At 43.4% G+C, this 21,669-nt stretch overlaps 2 protein-coding genes across 2 annotated transcripts in view; one reads left to right on the top strand and one right to left on the bottom strand.

Moving 5' to 3' along the window:
• The window catches only part of SmD1 (small ribonucleoprotein particle protein SmD1), a 42,573-nt gene extending 31,255 nt beyond the window's left edge, over positions 1 to 11,318 (bottom strand). The window contains exon 1 of the mRNA XM_067099990.1: positions 11,185 to 11,318. Within this exon, the coding sequence (XP_066956091.1) occupies positions 11,185 to 11,198 (14 nt within the window). The 5' untranslated portion in view covers positions 11,199 to 11,318. The remainder of the gene's footprint in view (positions 1 to 11,184) is intronic.
• Positions 11,319 to 14,119: 2,801 nt separating this feature from the next.
• Positions 14,120 to 21,669, top strand: part of LOC136836065 (RING-type E3 ubiquitin-protein ligase PPIL2) — a 153,946-nt gene continuing 146,396 nt past the window's right edge. Inside the window, exon 1 of the mRNA XM_067099991.1 lies at positions 14,120 to 14,480. Coding sequence (XP_066956092.1) covers positions 14,449 to 14,480 — 32 coding nt within the window. The 5' untranslated portion in view covers positions 14,120 to 14,448. The remainder of the gene's footprint in view (positions 14,481 to 21,669) is intronic.

The raw sequence follows: 21,669 nt of genomic DNA on the forward strand, positions 1-21,669 counted from the left end.
GGTTTTTGACTTGGACTTGTGGCTAGGCATACGCAATTGTGGACTGTTTTGGATTTGGCTTTGTTTTTGCTTGGATTAAGATGTCTGAATCTAGTTCTTCTAGTTATAGAGTTTGCTGTGTGCAAGACAGTAAGGTGAGGCTACCGAAAATTTGGTAGATCCTCACACTGTATGCTCGAGTGTAGGGGGCATGTTTGTTTATTTAATGATCGATGCAAGGAGTGTGAGTCTTTGCCTGATGCTAGTTGGAGGACTTATGATTCCTATGTGCGAAAGTTAGGCGTGATAGGATCAGGAGGTCTTCCTCCAGAAGTGTTTCAGTGAGCAGGAGCCAGGGTAGTGTTTTTCACCTGCTAACCCTCCCGTGAGGCGTAGCTTTTCCTAACCCTGTGGTGTTGCCCCGGGCCCCGAGGTTGTGTTTGCGGAAGGAGATGCCCTGTCTGTTATTATGTCTTCCATTCATAACCTGGAAGCTAAAATGCTCGCTCTTCAAAGTGCTGTGAAGTGCAGTGATAGTGTCTGTCCCCTAGTGTTGTGGAGGGGCGTCAGATCGCCGATCGGACGATGGCGCTTTTTGAGCGTGAGTCGCTCCAGGAAGAGAGCTGTTGCTTCCCTGTGAGAAGGAAGAGGCATCCCCTCGCCCCTCGTCTTCTCACAGGATCAGCCCTTCTCCTGAGGAGGAGACTTCTCCTACTCGAAAGCTTCTGCTAGACATGCAGCGGCAGTTGGCTTCGTTAATGGCCCAGAAGGAGACAGATACGTGTCATCGTCGGAAGGATTCCCGACTGCAGATCAAGAGGTCCAAACCGTCCCCTTCTCCTTCTCTGCGTTCGTCTTCTTCTCATGCTTCGCCGCCCTCTAGAAGTCCTTTAGCTCAGCGCTTTACTGGTCTCAGCAGGGATCGCCAATTCCCTCTTTCTGACGCTCTCCATGCTGCTAGGCTTGACACCCCTCGTTATGACGCTCCACTTTTTTCTCGCCACGACGCTTCTCATGCTGCTAAGCATGACGCTTCTCATGCTGCTCGGCAAGACGCTCCCCTTGCTGCTCGACCTCATCGGGACGCTCGTCAGGACGCTCGTCAAGACGCTTCTTGCCGAGATTTTTGCGACCCCTCTCGGACTTCTTCCAAGCAGAAGTCCCTTTTGCGTGTTGGACTGCAAGGGCTTAGACCTCCCGGAGTTTCTCCAGTCTCTTCGGTTGCTCCCATTGAAGAAGGAGAGTTGTCAAGTGCATCGGAACCTGCAGTTGAGGAACAGTCCTCGACTTCATCAGCTTCTTCCGATTACCAGGTCTTGACATGTTTGCTGAAGGACTTGTTTGGGGACAAGTTTCAACCTTCTGCTCCTCGCCCTCCTCCTTCACAGTTAACCTCGTCAAAGTCACAAAAGACTTCAGGTTTTGTGAAAATGGCCACGTCTCTCTCTCTACAAACAGGGCCTTTAAGAAGGTTCAGGAGTGGATGGACTCCAGGAAGGCCCAGTGCAAGACTTCTTTCGCCCTGCCTCCATCAAGATTGAGTGGGAAAGCGGGGATTTGGTACGAGACGGGAGAGGATGTTGGTTGGAGAGTTCCTTCCTCTTCCCAAGGGGACTTCGCCAGCCTTGTGGACGCTCCTAGGAGGTCTCTCCTTTCGTCAGTGAAGGTGTCCTGGACGTTGTCTGAAACTGATCACCATCTGAAAGGTCTCTTCAGGACATTGGAAGTTTTCAACTTTCTGGACTGGTGCCTGGGAGTCCTGGACTTGCAGGCTCGTAGCCCTGACTCCATTAGTCTGGGAGAATTATTCAGCGTCCTAGCTTGCATGGACAAGGCTGTCAGGGATGGCTCCGAAGAGCTGGCTGCCCACTTCTGTACGGGGCTTTTAAAGAAGAGAGCCTTATACTGCAACTTCACTGCGAAGTCGGTCTCTCCTTCTCAGAGGGCAGAGTTGCTGTTAGCCCCAATGTCTAGCCATCTTTTCCCCAGTCCTTAGTCAAGGATACTGCCGCCACTTTGCAAGAGAAGGCTACTCAAGACCTCCTGGTCCAGTCTTCTAGACGTCCAGCAGTCCCTTCGACTTCTTCCCTTGGGCAGGCTTCCAAGATACAGAAGCCCTTTCGTGGAGGAGCTTCTTCAAGATCGTCCTCTCGAGGAAGAGGTCTCTCCAGAGGTAGAGCCCCTTCAAAACCTAGGGGCAAGAAGTGACTCTGTGGACCTCCAGACACCGGTTGGAGCCAGGCTTCTTTCCTTTGCAAGAGCCTGGAGAGAGAGAGGGACGGACAACTGGTCCCTCGAAGTCATCAAAAAGGGATACAAGATCCCATTCCTCGTCTTACCTCCGTTGTGCACGAAGCCCAAGGATCTGTCGCCATCCTATCAGCAGGAGAAGCAGCAGATTCTATTCGACCTGCTCGAGCAAATGCTCGAGAAGAGAGCTGTGGAACAGGTCTCAGATTTACAATCCCCGGGCTTTTACAACAGGTTGTTCCTGGTCCCGAAGCAGTCAGGAGGATGGAGACCAGTCCTGGACGTCAGCAGGTTGAACCATTTCGTTCTGAAAGAAAAGTTCAAAATGGAGACGTCCCAGTCGGTTATAGGAGCCTTAAGACCAGGCGACTGGATGGTTTCTCTCGATCTCCAGGACGCCTACTTTCACGTCCCTATACATCCTCTATCACGGAAGTACCTGAGATTTGTCCTGCGGGGACAGGTATATCAGTTCAGGGCTCTCTGCTTGGGCTAAGCACAGCCCTATGGTCTTCACGGTGTTAATGAGGAATGTGGCGAGATGGCTTCACCTTGCAGGGATAAGAGTCTTACTTTATTTGGACGATTGGCTCATTCGAGCCTCGTCAATGTCGGTGTCTGGAGGACCTTCACACGACGTTGGATTTGACAGATTTTGAAGTCCCTAAGACTTCTGGTGAATTTGAAAAGTCCCATCTGACCCCGACTTAGTCCATCGTTTACCTGGGGATTCAGATGGATTCAGTGGCTATTCAAGCTTTTCCATCACAAGAAAGACAGCAGCAGTGCTTAGACAAAGTTTCAGCCTTCCTGTGGAAAGAAACATGCTCAGTGAGGGAATGGATGAGTCTGCTGGGGACCATTTCATCGCTGGAGAAGTTTGTTTCCTTGGGGATACTGCATCTCAGACCGCTTCAATTCTTTCTTGCAGAGAACTGGCAGGACAAGGAGGATCTGGAAGTTTCTCTGAAGATCTCGCCAAAGGTGAAGGATCACCTAAGGTGGTGGCTCGATCCATCAAAGTTGGCAGAAGGCGTTTCTCTCAAACTTCAGAACCCTGACCTAGTGTTGTTTTCCGACGCGTCCACATCGGGATGGGGAGCAACACTAGGGGGGGGAATAAGTGTCGGGCACCTGGAGAGGGGAACAGGTGTCCTGGCACATAAATCTCAAAGAATTGGGGCGATTCAGTTGGCCCTACTTTTCTTCGAGGGACGAGTCACAAACCAAGTAGTCCAGATCAACTCGGACAACACCACGGCCCTGGCATACCTAAAGAAACAGGGAGGAACTCACTCTCGGTCCCTGTTCGCTTTAGCAAAGGACATCCTGCTGTGGGCACAGGCCCGGAATATTACGATCCTCACGAGGTTCATTGCAGGTGTAGAGAACGTCCGTGCGGATCTTCTAAGTCGGCAACAACAACAGCTACCGACCGAGTGGACCCTGCACCAAGAGGTTTGTCAGGGACTGTGGAGGCTATGGGGACGTCCCTTGGTGGATCTCTTTGCAACTTCCAAGACGAAAAGGCTTCCTCTTTACTGCTCCCCTGTACTCGATCCAGGAGCGATCTCAGTAGATGCTCTTCTCTGGGATTGGACGGGGATGGACGTTTATGCCTTTCCCCCATTCAAAATCCTCGGAGAAGTCATCAGGAAGTTTGCGTCGTCGGAAGGGACGAGGATGACGTTGATCACCCCGTTTTGGCCTTCGAGGGAGTGGTTCACAGAGGTCATGTCCTTCCTAGTGGACTTTCCGAGAACACTGCCCATGAGAGTCGATCTACTTAGACAGCCCCACTTCGAGAGGTACCACAAAAACCTCCCCGCTCTGAGTCTGACTGCATTCAGACTATCGAGAAGCTGGCCAGAGCAAGAGGTTTTTCAAGATCAGTGGCGAGAGCTATTGCCAGAGCCAGAAGATTCTCTTCCAGTAATTTGTACCAATCGAAGTGGACCGTGTTCAGGAGATGGTGAAGAAAGAAGGGCTTTTCCTCTACCACGACCTCTGTGAGTCAGATAGCCGACTTCCTCTTGTTTCTGAGGAGTGAAGTCAAACTAGCGGTCCCGACTATCAAGGGATATAGGAGTATGCTATCAGCTGTTTTTAGGCATAGAAACCTGGACCTGACTAACAACAAAGACCTTCACGATCTATTTAAATCATTGAAACCATGAAGGTGCCTCAGCAAAGGACTCCTTCTTGGAATTTAGATGTGGTGTTACGGTTCCTGATGTCCAGTCCTTTCGAGCCTCTTCATTCTGCGACATTGAGGAACATTACCAGAAAGACTATTTTTCTAACCGCTCTAGCAACTGCGAAGAGGGTTAGCGAACTTCAAGCCTTCAGTAAACATATAGGCTTTAAAGGACATAACGCAGTTTGTACTTTAAGTCCTACCTTTTTAGCAAAAAACAAGAACCCGTCTAACCCTTGGCCCAAGAGTTTCGAAATTAAGGGTATGGCTGAGATTCTGGGTCAAGAGCCAGAGAGAGTCCTATGCCCTGTCAGGGCTCTCAAGGTCTACCTGGACAAAACAAAGGAAAGTCGAGGCCCCTCGGACAATCTATGGTGCTCAGTGAAGAGACCGGACTTACCTATGTCGAAAGGAACACGATTAAAGAAGCCCATTTATGCTGTCAAGACACTGATTTTAAACTTCTGAAAGTCAATGCTCACGAGGTGAGGGCGGTTGCAACTTCAGTGGCTTTTCAGAAGAATATGACACTCAGTAACATTCTGGGTGCCACATTTTGCTGTAACAACTCTGTGTTCGCTTCACACTACCTGAGAGATGTGAAGACGACATATGAGAACTGCTGCTCGCTAGGACCATACGTTTCCGCAGATACAATCCTGGGGGCAGGGAGTGACACACATCCTATCCTATAGAAAATGGTTAGGAAGTGTTTTTTATGGTTGTTGGGTTGACCGCCAGAGGCGGACTTCCCACTCTTTAGCTTTAGTTTAGCTATCCTAACTTAGTTAGGCTTGGTCAGGTGGTTGTTTTTACTTCCGTTTGCCCTCATTGTATGGTCAATATGGTCTAGTCACATCGTGGTCACGCCCCCGTTGACAGATCATCTAGAACTCACCAGCTATACAGGTCACTACCTTGCTGGAGACTCTAGTAAAGCAGAAGCGGACTTGGGTGACAGTAATCACGAAGTCAGCTATGCTAACAGGTAAGGAACCAAGGTGTCAATCACCTACATGTATTATGTTTCCTAAATCCTATTCTGTCTGTACCCACCTCCAATGGTGGTATTCAGCTATATATATATCTGACAGGTAAGTCTCATGAACAAAATGATATTTTAATGATAAAATAAAGTTTGTTCATACTTACCTGGCAGATATATATATTCATAGTGCCTGCCCACCTCCCCTCAGGAGACAGTGGCACTAGAAAATCTGAATAGAAAATGGGAATGGTTCCTGATACCCACCTCCCAGCGGCGGGAATGGGTACTAACCACCTGATCTCCCACTGCGTGTGTCGTAAGTTTTGAAATTCTGTCAGACTATATCAGAGAATACAGCTATATATATATCTGCCAGGTAAGTATGAACAAACTTTATTTTATCATTAAAATATCATATTTCTATCATAAACAGTTCACTAATACATCGTCCTCTCTTGGATGTCTGTGGCAGCCAGATGTACAATAAGGCTGGAAACCTGTTCCTGCCACAGTTTCGCCACTCTGATGGAGTAAAGTACTGTAATCATACATTCTCACGTATTTTAAGTAGTATTGTGAGTGAATTAAGAAAATGTGCATAATTACAATAAAAAAAGGACTGTGGAGCTTCAGTTGTGATGTCAGTATGGAAATAACCATGGATTAAGGGTAAAAATGTGGGAATTTCATGTCTCATACTTTCACTATTACAGTCAACAAAATGTTGTTTTATCGTGCTGATTACAACTAAAATCTTGAGTAATACTTATAAACATTACATATATATGCAATCAGTGTCAGTACACCGTTAAATGAGCGCTGGGAAGGAAGTGTTCAATCGCCTCTCAATTTTGTCTCAGCATTTGGGAAGACGCCATATTGGATTCAAAATTGCCTTCAACACCTATTTTACAAAGACTTCACATGCTTATTTTAGTTCGTAAGGCAGTTTCCTATAGCTCATTTTATTAACGAAGCTTCAATCTTTTGAAAGGTTTTCTTAAAAGGTTTAATTTTTTTGTTATTTCTCCAATTAAATATCAAGTGAAAAGTGAAAATTCTGCCATGCATGTGTCTAGACCAAGATCATTTGGTATTTATTGATAACTAAGAGCCAGCCAATAGAATGACGACACCTACATGAATGAATAAAGCTCATCTTCCTGATTAATTTGATACCCATAAAGTATGCTCTCTAATTAATAATATGCTGAATAACAATTTTAATAAAAAAAACTTAAAATAAAGTGAAGCTTAGCAAAGTCCACAGATCTTTCACACGACCTGAAAACGGTCCTGTAAGTTAGTATGTTTGTCAATCCCTAACTGTTGCTGATAAATAACTCTGCCTACTTTTTCCCCCTCATCGAATGATATTAAACGTTATGACATCACAGTAGTTACCCCTCCCATTTTCTAATCACATGATTTTTTCTTGGAAAACTCTGGTGATTTTTGAAATTCACGTTTTTTTTTATTTATAAACTGACTACTCATAGCCAATCATATTCAATTTGGAAATCACTTTGAATGCCTTCGACGGTTGTAAAAATATGTAAGCCCAACTAACTTTAGATTCATTATGGCTACTGTTAAGTTAGTTGTGCCAGTTGCGATACTATTTCTCATTTATAAAATGCTTTCACTCTGATAACTTGGAATTTTTAAAATACTTGAGTCCCACGGTGTTTTACCCATTGCAGTGACGTGCCCAACTGCAATTTACCTTGTGCTTATAGTGGAATAAGGCATAAATTCAGTTGTGGACAGCGCGCACACATTTTGAAAACTAAGCGTACACACCAGTGTACTTACAGTGTAAGCCTATTCAAAGGCAGAGTTCTTGATAACATTCACCTTCCACCTTGGGAAATTGCTTTATTTGTTAATTACTGGCTTCAAAAAACCTGGAATCACACTAATATTCTTCAGTGCTTAAAGTGGGCACATTGTACTAGTGTTGACTAGAGCAGCTTCTGTTCAGAGGTTACGCAAAAGTGGCTTACCAGTCAAGAACCCATCGGCGGTCAAGGTTGTGTCGTCAAAATCGACGAGACATTATTCATTCAGAGGAAATATCAACGCGGTCAACAATTCAGTCAAGTATGGTTATTTGGTGGCATTGAAAGTGTCCAAGAAAAAAGTTTGTCTTTCCTTTCCTCTTAATCAAGAAGGACAAGAAAGAAGTGCCAAAACTCTCATTCCTATCATTGAACGATACATTCTTCCCACATCGGTTGTGATCAGTGATGGTTGTGCAGCGTACCAGAATCTCGCTAACGAGGGCTTTTCGCACAAAGTCGTTAACCATAGTGAAGAATTTGCAGATCACACAGACAGCAGTGTGCACACACAAAACATTGAAAGGCTCTGGAGAGATATAAAGGAATGGGCTAGGAGACCAGGAAACAGATCCCAATACCTAGAACAGTATATATCTAGGTATTTGTTCCTTGATCGTTATAGTCAAAACCAGTGTCACCATAATTTTTTCATCGAAGTTAGCAAGTTGTATAGACCGCATGGTGATCAATGTACTCAAGTAGAAAGTGATGCCTCATCAACTTCTGATACCGATTCGTAAGGTAAGCCAAGGTCAATGTTTTTCGTAAAACTTTACAATACTTGCGCAGCATAAATTAACAGACTTTTGGGGGTCCAGGGGGCAAAGCCCCCCAATCAGGTAACACCGCCTACTAGGTTAGGTTTGTTAGGTTAGTATGATAACCTGGTAAAATTACAATACTTCCACAGACTATATTAACCGACCTTTGGGGGGGTCCAGGGCCAGTCAGTAACACGGCCTGTTAGGTTAGGTTGGTTAGGTCAGTAAGATCGCATTTATTTCTGGTTTCCTTTCGTCCCCAGCCAGATAACGCAGCGTACTAGGTAAGGTTAGGGGGGTTAGGTTTGTTTGTATTTTCTATTCCTGAAAATGTGTTTTCCCCGTTAATTTTGATGTGCTTTCCTCAAATTTCACCCTCATTTCTGTCAGCAATTTACATATTTTAGGTATCCCCCTAAAGGGGGGATATCTTTAAAATCGTGTATTTCCAACAGAAATGAAGGCAAAATTCATGCAAAACACATCAAAATCAACTGGGAAAACACATTTCCTGTCCCTTTGGAGGTGGTTCCTCCTCCTAACCGAAATGTACCCCCTTAACCCATAAAGTAGCCTCTTCTATGTAGAGTGGCGGGTCATCAATAATACAAAATATTTCTTATATAGGTCAGGAGTAGTCTAACATAGGGTAGATTACAGTTTCGTATGCTGGGCCGCCTAATTCATTCTGCCGTGCCGAGATCCCTCCGCCAAGGTAAGTAGTTCCACCCAAACAGCTGACGACCAACGACCCGAAATGCCCCAAGTCCTGCAGACCTAACCCGACATGCCCCGAGACCTGCCTTGCCCTGCGACCTGCCTCAGTCTCGTCCGAGTTCAAGAGTTGCCAACATGGCTACGTCCGTGTCGTATCCGACCCACGTTGAATTTGCGGCTAAGAATCCAGTGACCCTTATGGATTTAGGTGTTTTGTGTCATGAAGAGCGGTCATTGCTGGTTTACCTAATGAAAAGTGGCCTACTTGGCGACTTCGGCAGGACTTGTGCATATCCCTTAAATAGAGCCGATTCAACACCCATCAAAATGCGGTCTAATTTCGCCGAATCCCAACAATCACGGGACGCCGCCATCCAAACAGATTGGTGAATTCCACGAGGTCCTGTTCCCCCAGTTCCAGTTGTCCAGATCCCGCCGAAAGCAAGTGTCCCAGCGCCAAAACGAAGAAGAATGGAGCCACCGATATCGGCCATTCCAGATTTCTCTGACGATTCCGACTTCAGTGAGGTACGTGCTATTTCGAACAGTTTACGATTTACTAATTCCACGGCTGTTCTGTTGGGGTCCGGGGGGCAAAGCCCCCCCGGCCAGGTAAGGGCACGCCATCCTATGTTTGGTTTGGTTAGTTTAGGTCATGACCTAGGTTTCTGGGGGGGTCCAGGGCAGCGAAGCCCCCCGGCCATGTAAGGGCACGCCGCCCTGTTTTCAGTTAGGTCGGTTTCGTCAGGTTAGGTCACTATCTTTTTGTATACGTCCGCCGATTCTCTAGCCGGTACCCACTGCCACCTGGTGGTGGGTCACGGCTAGGAAATCGGCAGACGGAAACCCACAGCATACGAAACTGTAATCGCCCCCTAACATGTGTCCCCACCTTACTGCATTAGCCTATGCAGCCTTTTGCATGTAGAGTGGCAGGTCAGACTGTCAAGAATGAGGAATGTTTCTTATGCAGGTAAGCAGTAGCCTAGGCTACTGCTTACCTGCATAAGAAACATAGGCTAGTGGTGTCCGTAGCTACATTAAGGTAGACTACCTTAATGTTGTACCCTCTAGTATATAGAGTGGCGAGTCAGCCGGTAGATCTAAGTAGTGGCGCCGAGGCAGCAATTTCCTTCTAATTTGACTTTTCCTACAGTTTTTTGGTTCTTAATTATGGATTTACCTTCAGTGTTTGTCGCACGTTTGTAATTAACCTGTCCGGCAAGTGCAATAACTTGTTAACATATGGGTACCGCCCCCCAAGGTCAGTACTAAACACGGCAAAGGACATTCCAATTGGCCGACAAAACACAAATGCACTGCCAGTATCAAAAGCCCTAATGGTGTAGAAAAAAACCAGTTTCCAAGATAAAAACAGGCACGGAGCTAATACTTAGAATTACCAGTCAGCCTTTTGTATGACGAGAGGCGGGTCAGTAATTCGGAAACTATGAAAGTCGTGGACATCATATACTTGTCAGTTGCCCTCCCCCCCAAAAACCAGTTTCCCAACAAGGTCACCCTTATCATTTATTGTACTGTTGCATAATCATTTACTGTTTACTAGAATTACGCCAAAATAAACGTTTTTCGTATACTTCCTGGCAAGATATAGGTTGTGCAACAGTTGTAAGTTTTACCAAAGTATGTTTCATCCTATTTTCATTTAATTTTCTTTGTGGTAGGGGAAATTAACAGCCAGCAGTCATACACTGGCCCCTACAAATTTTTTCAATTGAATTGCAAAGTTCCTATCACATATGAGAGAGATGGCACATCCAAAACCTGGAATGGGATAAAAATCACAAAATTCAGAGTGAGTTGGATTCACCCTGTAGGCCTCGTTGTAGCCCACCCTTTAGTTCTTGGCTAGGGTAGGGATATGCAACTTGTCCCTGACGAATGAACATAGGCCTAAACTTTAATCATGCATGTTTCATTTTCTTCCTAGCCTAGCCTAAGCAGTTTCAGATCGTTCTACGGTGAAAACGCAAATAACCCCGAAGTCTAATTAAGAGAGTTTGAGTTAGGCTACTTGTGCAGCTGTTTCGCTTACTTTCGTTTCCTTATAGCCTAAAACAGCAGCTTTGGACAAGAAATGATTATGATTTCCTACAATTGACTGGCCATTATCACTGACAACACCGGGTCCCGCCAATTTCACTCAACCCAAAAACTGTAAGTATTGAACTAACGTCTTCAAATATTGATTAGTTACCGAAATTCGACCTAACTACAAGCGCCGAATAACAACTCTTCACAAAATGATAAGCAAATCCCACGAAATAAAGATCTTTCACATATATAAACATCCCACTGGGAATGTAGACTAACAACTCTCTTTAGCCTTATATTAGAAAAAATACCAATCACAGCTGAATATAATGTTACAATAATCGTTTTCAAGGCATTTCAGTTACCAAACTGCGTAAGACAATCACGTAATACCTGACTAATTTCATGATGGAAGGAGATTAAGTTGAAGGTGGAGACTTTCAAATCTTGTCTCACAGACGCCGACTTGGCCGCCGCTAACATATACTGTACACAACGTCTCAAAACATCGTTTGTTTTGATACAGAAATTTTGAGACATGGAAAATATTTAACACTTTTTATTTAAGTAAGAATATTGTGAACTGACACAATTTCCGACATATGGATGGTAAATTAATATAAAAATTACATTCAAGTTACCTTGAATTGCCATGTTCTGGAAGACACTTTCAACTTACCTTATAACTCTTCGCCGCTCCCTTTTCAAACGCAGTTGCGAGCGCATTGTCCTTGTTTTAAAGTTAAAGTGTGTAACAATTTGACGTTTACTAACTCGGCAACACATTATTCTGTCTTTTCTCTATACTTGGTATATTCATGAGCTATTACCTTTTTCTCACTATGATCTGGATTTTCTGTTACCGATGCTGTTTGATTCAACACCTGTACCTCACTTATCCTTTCTCCTTTTGCTCTTTCTCCTTGTCTCATAATACTTGACAGGTTACGTTTTCCTGCTGACAATAGATATTAGACCCTAACAATTTTTCCATTCTGACCACTAACCAAACCAACTTGTAATGCTATTATAATTTAGTTGTTTTTTCTAAGTCACTGGAACCCACTCTAATTCACCCTTGCCCCGGTTATTGGTTTGTGACCCGCGTTTTTCTAAGAAGAAATCAATTTTAATCATAATTTTATAAGGAAAATCTATGGTCCCTAGGGTTATGATGATAATTAATTGCATGAGATGAAGCGTCCCATCCCTTCATTTTTTCCGGATGTCTCCCTTCAGGTTCAATATCATAAATTTAGCTTGCATTATAAAAGCATAGTGCTTTTATCTGCTGGTTTTTTTATTATTCCTTCGAAGAATCTTAGCTTCTTGTGTCCAACGTAATTTTCTATCGTTTTATTTAATTTATTTTTCATTTCCTTTTCCAATATTTGTTCATGATTTCCAAACTCTTCCTATTTTACATTGCATCTATAAGCTTCTGGTCTCACACTCTCCATTAGAGAATCTTATCTGGTCATACGATATATATTTTTAATAACGTGTTCTCCTATGAGACAACGGTAATATTACAGATTCTGTAATTGAACAGCCACCCCTCATCCTATGGATTCTGTAGTGAGCATTCTCTCATTTTTTTGACAACTGTTTTTCTTAAGTGACAGCCGGTTTATATGTGGACCAGTAATGCTGGGACCATCATTTTTTCATATATTTTGCCCCAATTCGCATAGCATCTCTCAAATTTTCCTTACATCCACATAATTTGTGATTTGTCTGTACAGACTCTCTCTCTCTCTCTCTCTCTCTCTCTCTCTCTCTCTCTCTCTCTCTCTCTCTCTCTCTCTCTCTCTCTCTCTCTCTCTCTCTCTTTCTCTCTCTCTCTGCAGCATGTATTTCATTTTATCGGTGTCTTTGTAAAGTCTCTGCTGAGCAAGTTTTCTATGGTGACGTCCCATTTTCTTTGCCTCTACAATTCGTCACACCTGGCGTGACGGGTCACGCAAATCCAATCATTTAAACTATGTATATAATTGTTTACCTGTCTCCGATTTGTAAATCATGTATTCTGCCACTATATAAACCGCCTGGGTCACCAATAAAGCAGCAGTACCTTTTTCCTGCTCGTCTTCTTTTTGCACCTCTTAAATCTTCATTTCTATATCTCTTATAGGTGTTAGATTTTTCCTACTAATGCTCAACTTACTCGTTTCTGTTTCACACAGCTTAAAAAAAGAGACAGGCTATAGTTCTAAGATGATGTCCAATAAACCTTACAACGTTATTGATCTGAGAACTGGGAGACAAATTAGAATTCAGTGATCATGACTAGATTACCATGTTTATTTATCTAAGCGTCACAAAGGGTTCTTCACTTCCGAATGCTCAGAATATGTAGATATGCAATGGTAAAATAAAAGGACAAAATTAAAACAGTAAAAAAAAGCAATTAATAGAAGTGTATGATAGAACTAGCCGATAGAAAAGGCATATTTATAACCATAATTTCAAATAGGGAATGATTGATGGGATTCAACAAGAAAATACTAGGGAAACATATACTCCTCAGGAAATTAAGTGGAATACTGAATCTAAGTGAATATGTATTCCTTAAAAGAAAAAATCACAAAGTAAATGAAAATAAAAATAATCATAATGGGGCACAATTATTTTAAGGTGGACAGGACTCTTGACAACGATGAGGAAAAAAAGTGCCAAAAGTGGGCAAAGCACTTTTAAAAATAGATTAAGCAGAATAAACTATGCGGATTAAGTAAACACTGAAATTGCAAATCCACGTGGTCTAGGATTCAAAATTAATAAAGGTCTATATTACACTATAAGAAGATTATGAAATTGGAAATAAAAATATGATTGAATTAGAAAGCACGTGGCCGTAAGGACAGTGGAAATGATAGCATCAGAAGTGAGACAGAAGATGTATCAAACAGTAATTGTGGTCTCATCACTATTTGCCAATATAGAAAGCTGGAGTAACATCATTGATAAAGGCAGGAAAGAGCTAGAGAAAAAGTATAGGATCCTCTGAGCACTGTATGGACAACCAGACTGCACATTATATTAGTGCAGCAGATAAATGTAAACTATTAATCTAAAGAAATACTGCAAATAATTAACCAGCGCGTTTTGCAAATGCCATCATCAATATATACAGTATAATAATCTCAAATGGGAAATATTTGAGCACGCCTGGTTCTAAAATTCTAAAACAATTCAGTGAAAGAGAATACTTATGGAAATTCCTCACGCAGTATCATATTTATATGAGACCTGTAATGGCAAGAGACCCTGTAGAATAAAAGTGTTCTATGTAGTTCAATTTTTCCGTAGCGTTGATTTTGGAGCCGTTATATATTCCTTACTTCCGTCACCGTGCTCATGGAAGGTGTGTTCGAGCTGCACTTAACAAATAAATAAGGGTTTATAAAAATTTTGCTTTTAATTGTATTTTAGGTGGTTTATAATAATTACATAAAAGTTTTATTTAAACATAAAAAACAAAACTTTTGTGAATTCTTTCGGTAATTTTGATATAAATTTATATACATATATTGTTTGACGCGAGGAAGGAATTCGAACACTGTATTTGTGTTGACAAGCAGCAGTTCAACACTTACATATCGTTTTTATTATTTTTATTTTTACAAGTGGATAGGCCTACAGAACATCGTCAAAATGGGTAAACGTCAACATCAGAAGGATAAAATGTAAGTCAGTTACTTTATAAACTACATTTATAGAGGTAAGGCCAGTGGCCTTGTCTTGGAGCCTAGGCCTTAGGCTACCCAAGATTGGGTAGGCTGGAGACTTGAGTGTTCAGTCGGGTAAATAGCCTATTGTAGGCTATGAATTTCCTTTATTAGGACGTTAAAGATATTCGTGACAGTTACAGACCAAAGCAAGGCTATATGCCAAAATCTGCCTGGGTAATTTTTTGGAAGACTCCAGCCAGCCGTTTTTGCATGGAAAACCAAATTTTCTGGTAGTTTTTTTGTTGTTTAGTTGTGCTCTGATGATGATATCTCGCGCAAATGTATAGTTTGCCCCCTTACTCTATATGTATGCAAAAGGAATGGGTAGTCTCGAGTACGCCGCGGCAAAAAGCGCCGGCGCCTTATTTGCATTTTTTAAAGATTGTCGCAGGCACGTATATATGGCAAGCGGTAATATTGCGCTGCGCGCGCCCGCCACAGGGGTCACAGGACATTAGCAATTAGTCAATGCATAAAAAATGACACTTCTAGACTAGATTTTGTTTCCTTACCTTACTACTGGGAGTCTGATGTTTCAGCAACACCACCAGGGTGAACGTAGAACACAATCCTTGCCACACTTGGGACACTTCACCTTCTTTGGAAGAACGCCGTGATCTATGAAAAATTGTAGATTCGTCATTTTTCTTAAAAAACCGGCTAATAGCCTCATATTCAGTTACAGCACAACCGTCACAATTGGAAGCCATGACTACACTAACTTGGTTTTCAGTCTGAACCGGCTTTTTTCCAACGACATCCTTGGAAACACGAAAGAAAAGTACTGTATAAAAAATATCTGAATTCTGATTGGACGATTCAAAATTCAACTCCAGTAGGTCAGCACAGATAAGGAACAACTGAGGGGGAACATGTAAAACGGGTTGTCGTCGTAAGTAAAACACACCAACTGAAGTCCAGCAAAAAGCAGGTGCCAATAGTAATGCTTTTACTACAGGTACTGTATTCTAATTGAAGAATCTTGTTTAGTGGGTGGAGTCATTGCGCATGTAGGCGAAAATTGTCACAATGCGCATTTATCAGGAGTGAAAACAAACATACGAACGTAACAAGAGCTACCCATCTTAACAGTGAAAACATAAACAATGGACTTAGAAAAACTCGCAACTTATGTAAGTTTAGTATTTTTTTCTCTGTTATTAATCATTTGCGAAGATAATGCATAGAGAAGAAGTTTGTAGTTTTTATGTCTTTTATTCAAGAAAAATATAAATTTTAATGTAGAAGGTGGCTGGAGTCTAACGAAAAATAACCTCTGCCTGGAGGCAGTTTTTTGTGGGGCGTGTAAATATTTACTCTTAAACCGTATAATGTTTCACAGTCGAAAATGTTGTTTTATATTATCAGAACATGGTCATGAAGTTTCTTTTTTTTGCTTTGTCCCAAGTCTCCTTAACCCTTGCAGGCTGGCCCCTCGATTAGGACACCTTGACGAGGTAAGGGCTTAAGGGATCCTGGCATTTGGGCCCGGGTTCTGACGAATCATCCTACATAGTTTTTGGTTTAAATGGCGTGGACATTTCCACATTTGCAAAATTTAATGCTTAGGTGAGTCTGAGAAGGGATTTTTTGTTGGAAGGGGTTCGTATTCGAAGTTAATTGTGGGAATTGTGGTGGTTGAGTCTCCACCCGATATGGTTTAGACCTAAGAGAAGGTGATGGGATTTTTCCCATTGCTATCTTTAGGGTGGAACCATCTCCGGGGATCAGCCCATCGGAACCCAGGGGGCTGGTTTTTGGGGGAGGGACTCCTGGCTTTTGTCCGGAACCCCACCAGTACAGTTGGAGTGGGGAGTCAGCCCCCCATTAGCAGGGGCAGAACTCCCTGCAGGCAGATTGGCTTATACCTGAACCACTGCAGGCATATTGGTGCTATCCTGAAAGGGTAGGGTATGGGGTGGAGTGTTGGGAGTCAACTCTCATTTGTGCCATTGGTGGAGAATGTGAATACCTGACTGATCCAGGCACTTTCTTGATATAACCGAGCATTTTTGGGGTGGGTGGAATGAACCAGTTTGTGTGTGGTGGTCCGATGTGTGCATGCTTGGCATCTTGGGGTCTCTTCGCGGGCTTTGTCAGTGTGTTGGGGTGGGGAAGATGGGCAGTAGAAGCTGCTTAGTTTTCCCTTTTTGATGTGCCGTTGGGGTCTGTGCCGGGGCTCTTGGGTGTCGGGTGCGCACTTTTTGTACTTCTGCATGTGGACTGGTTTAAATTTATAGATTTGGCCATTAGTTCTCCCTCCCCTGGATCCAACGACTTAACGGCACTGGCAACGACTTCTGGCATGAACATGGATATGAGCTTGGCTGTTGGACAGAACCAAACACTGAGACACCAGGGTGTTAGTAAATCTGGTGGATCTGGTTCAAATAATAGAGTCCTTTATTGCACTAATGTACACTTGTCATTAAATTATGAATGTTTATACAGTGTAGTAAAACAATTTGGCAAAGTGGAAAGAAGAAAATTAATTCAAGAAAAAGATAAGCAGTCATTTTCTGCTTTTGTTAAATTTTCCATGGCCACATTCTAAATGACCCAGTTCTCAGCACGAAAGTGTTTTCAGTGAAAAACTTAAATGATGAGCCATTTGATTTTATTCCTAAGACTGAAGAACATGGACCAGCCCCATGTACCAAAGCTCTTCCTCCTCGTTTATGGCATGTTGCTATCTACAAGGAGGGAGGAAAAATTTAATAAAAGCTGCTGAATGCATTGAGAGCAAGGTTGGTAACATTCCCATTGGAAATTTAAAACGCTATAGAAAGAACCCTCTAATAAAAGTTGGTAATGAGACTCAAGCAGTTCTGCTATCAAGTTTTAAACCTCCTGAAAGTGGAAATATTGAATGTGCTTCATCTCACAGATTCTTCAACACACTGAAAGGGGTAGTTTACTCAAAAGACTTGCATGTTTTTAAAGAGGAGGAGATTCTCCATCGATGTCCTCCTTGCGTATCTCATGTTAAAAAACTGGGTGGGGATGCAGCTATCCTTTTAACCTTCTCCTCCAATTACCTACTCAATGCCATTGTTGTTGGCCATGAGAGGATGCAGGTTAAAAAATATAAAAGAAATCCCAAACAGTGTCGCAAATACTTTGAATAATGGCCACATTCAAAACTCTTGCAATAACAATAAAAGATGTTCTGTGTGCTCTGCAGAGCACAATAATTTTGATGAGTGTGAAGCAGCCCGATACTGTTTCCTATGTAAGGGTGATCACCCTCCAGATTCTAGGGCTTGCCCCAGATATAGATTTGAACAAGAAGTGTTGGCAGTGGCTGATAACGAACGTGTCAGCATTAGCGAAGCAAAGCGCGCCGTAATGGGGACAAACAAAAGTGCCAACTCTACCTATGCTTCTGCAATAAAACTTATGAAAAATTCCAGCAAGTAAGGCCACCAACAACTGCATCTGATAGTAGATATCGTAAACCTGCTATCCCTCTGACTGTAAATAATAATGAAAATCTCCAAACTGATCAGAAACTTTCGTCCTCAAGTGCTTTGGAGTCTAATACCAAAAATTGTACTTCCAAAAGCACAGAAAATTTATCTTCCAAAGTCGATACAAATGCCACCTCTATGATAGCTGCCAATTCATCTCCAAAAATAAGTGTGTCAAAATTAACTACTGATTCAGGAAGACGTTCTAAAAATACTTCAAACAAAAATAAGCTAAAGGAATAACCCCAATTAGATAGAGTCTTTCCGCCCTAAAACAAATAGGATTAGTGATGAACAGAATCACAGTAGAAATTCTGAACATCAGGATCATAAAAAATATGAAGATCAACCAAAGACCCTGAATTCCAGTTCAGATGAAAAGGGATTAAGAAAACAATCTTTTATAAAGGAGAATTTCCCACTCCACCCTAGGAACAGTACTTCCCCTCCAAGGAGTGGGAAGTAGCACATTTTACCACTTAGCATTCATGCTCGATATCCTTCAGTGGAACTGTAAAGGTCTCAGAGCCCGTACAGAAGACCTTAAAGTTTTAATGCATGAATTCAATCCAGGGATTATATGCCTGCAGGAAACAATGTTAGGCAACTCTCCTTATAACCCTGGACTAAATTATTCAACATTTAAATCATATCTCCCAATTGGTGATCGTCCCCATGGAGGTGCTGCAATTATTATTAATAAATCTCTACAGCACTCCACAATACAACTAAATACAACTCTACAAGCTGTTGCTATTTCAGTCATTTTGGAAAAGAGGATAACAATGTGCTCCTTATACCTTCCACCAGACCTTGCTCTTAACATTGGAGATATTCAGTCCTTAATTGACCAATTTCCAACTCCTTTACTTCTCTTAGTTGATTTTAATACCCACAACCCCCTTTGGGGAAGTCGGGTTTTAGACAGTAAAGGGAAATTAATCGAAGATATTATTGACAGGAATGATGTTACCCTATATAATAATAATGGATCAGTGACCTTCCACAACATTCACAATAATCATTTCTCTGTGCTGGACTTTAGTTTTTGTACATGCAACTTACCCGTCAGATATATACTTAGCTATAGTCTCCGACGTTCCCGACAGAATTTCAAAACTCGCGGCACACGCACAGGTAGGTCAGGTGATCTACCATACCCGCCGCTGGGTGGCGGAATAGAGCCATTCCCGTTTTCTAATCAGATTTTCTCTGTCGCTGGTTCCGGCAACATCTGTTGTTGGTTCCTCCTGCTTTGATTTTCGTTTTCTCGCTTGCTGAGGATCTGTTTTGGCCTGATTTTGGTGACGTATTGGATCTTTGGTTTGGCATACGCTATTGTGGACTGTTTTTTGGATTTGCTTTTTGGATTGTTCATTAAGATGTCTGATGTTAATGTTTCGCCTGTGTTCCGTGTGTGTGCTAGGCAAGAGTGTAAGGTGAGGTTGCTGAAAGCTTTGGTAGACCCTCACACTGTATGTATGAGGTGTAGGGGGAATGATTGTTCTTCGGACAATAGGTGCAAGGAGTGTGAGAAGTTGTCTGATCAAGAATGGAAGGTTTTGACTTCTTATCTGAAGAAGCTTGAAAGAGGATAGAGTTAGGAAGGCTTCCTCCAGAAGCTCGAGTAGGTCTCGCTCTGCTGAGCACGAAGTAGAGATTAACACAGTAGACTCTCCTAATCCTTTGGTTTCAGCCCCTTCTCCCTTCATCGAACCTGTGGATTCGTCCTCTGAAATGGCTGCGATGAAAGCGGAACTTCTTGGATGAAATCGCAACTGCGTGCGATGAAGGAAGGTAAGAGTGACAGTGATATGTGCAGTGTCCCCAGTGCAGTGGAGGGGGCGTCTGATCGGCTCCGCATTGCTCCTAGGCCTAGACCTCTTCCAAACTCCCAGGACCAGTGGAGGAGGAATGTCGAAAGTCGCAGGGAGGATGTAGAGCATCCCCAACGATCAGGCGTCCCTTCGGCAGATCCTGTAGTTGCGTCCCAGGCTGCCTTGGATCGCCATAGAAAAGGCATCCTGAAGAAGTGTTTTTCGTCGTCTGACGCGTCTTCTCCGAGGCGCGGTTGGAGTTCGCTGAGGAGTCGCGCCTCTGAAGAGATCCTGGAAGGCTCCTAGAGTAGAGCTTTTGGACTCGAGCCCTGAGCGCTTCCTGGAGGATTCTCCTATAGTCAGGAAGAGAGCTCGTAGATCCCCCTCCTCCTCTCCAACAGGAGTTAAGGATTCGACGAAGAAGATTTTGATCGGCCTCCAGGAGCAGTTATCGGCACTTGTTGGATCTCTTGCAAAGGATTCCTCGTCTCGTAGGAAGGATGACTTTCTTCCTATTAAGAGTTCCAGGAAGCTCTCTTCTTCAACTCGTCGCTCTTCTCCTGCCAAGCTTCCTTCTACTAGCAAGTTTTCTTCGTCTCGTAGACGCTCTTCGCTGAGCAGGCGCCCGTCTCCCAGCAGGCGCACTTCTTCAAGGCGCTTGTCATCGGAGGGAAGCGCCTCTTCCAGGCGCACTTAAGCCGCCGCAGTACTTCTCCTTTGGACAGGCGCTCGTCGTCTTCCAAGCTCCCTCCTTCCGGCAGACACCGCTCTCCTGCCAAGCGCCCTCGCTTTAGGGCCTCCTCTCCTGGAAGACTCTCATCAGTGGACAGGACCCCCTCTCCTGTCAGGCGCCCGTCCGGTGTCAGGCGCCATTCTCCTGGTAGGTGCTCTTTGTTGGACAGGAGTGCTTCTCCATCCAGGCTCGCTTCTCCTGATAGGCGCTCTTCTTCTTTTAAGCCTTCCTCTCCGCCTGCTGCATTGGAGGAAGTATCAGAGGAGGAATCTCCTAAAGACGCTGGAGTTTCAGATTACAAACGGTTGGCTTCGGTTCTGATTCAGGAGTTTGGAGATTCTCTTTGTCATGCTGCTCCTCCTTCTCCGGGATCTTTGTGGGACAGCACCAAGTCAGCAAGACCCTCTTCGTTCGTCAAGATGCGCCCTACGATTTCGATGAGGAAAGCCTTTAAAGGAGTCAGAGAATGGATGCAATCTAAGAAGGATGCAAGCAAGACAGTTTTCTCTTTCCCCCCTTTGAAACTTTTGGGAAAGTCAGGAATGTGGTATGAGACCAAGGAGCCTATGGGGTTGGGGCTCCCCACATCAGCTGACACAGATTTTTCTAATCTGGTAGACTCCTCCAGGAGACTTTCTCTTTCTTCAGCGAAGGTGACTTGGGAATGAGCGAAATGGACCATCTCTTCAAGGGTCTTTTTAGAGTTTTGGAGGTATTCAACTTTATGGATTGGTCTCTTGGAGCTTTGGCCAACAGGACTCGGGACCCCGAATTCCTGTGTATGGAGGACTTTGTGAGTGTTTTGTCTTGTTTGGACAAAACCGTGAGGGACGGTTCCACGGAAGTCGCTGCCTTATTTGGAGCTGGTATACTCAAGAAGAGGTCAGTATTCAGCTCTTTCCTCACGAAGTCCGTGTCTCCTCTTCAGAGATCCTCTCTTCTGTTTGCTCCTTTTTCTCCCCACCTTTTTCCTCAAAATTTGGTGAAGGAGATTTCTCGCTCTTTATCAGAAAAGGCGACACAGGATCTTTTGGCACAGTCATCGAAGAGGATCAGACCTGCTGTCCCTTTCGCCAAGAAGGAGAAGGCTCCCTTTCAGGAGCCCTTTCGAGGTGGTCCTTCGT

Source organism: Macrobrachium rosenbergii, chromosome 56, assembly GCF_040412425.1.
Source record: "Macrobrachium rosenbergii isolate ZJJX-2024 chromosome 56, ASM4041242v1, whole genome shotgun sequence".
NCBI lineage: Eukaryota > Metazoa > Arthropoda > Malacostraca > Decapoda > Palaemonidae > Macrobrachium > Macrobrachium rosenbergii.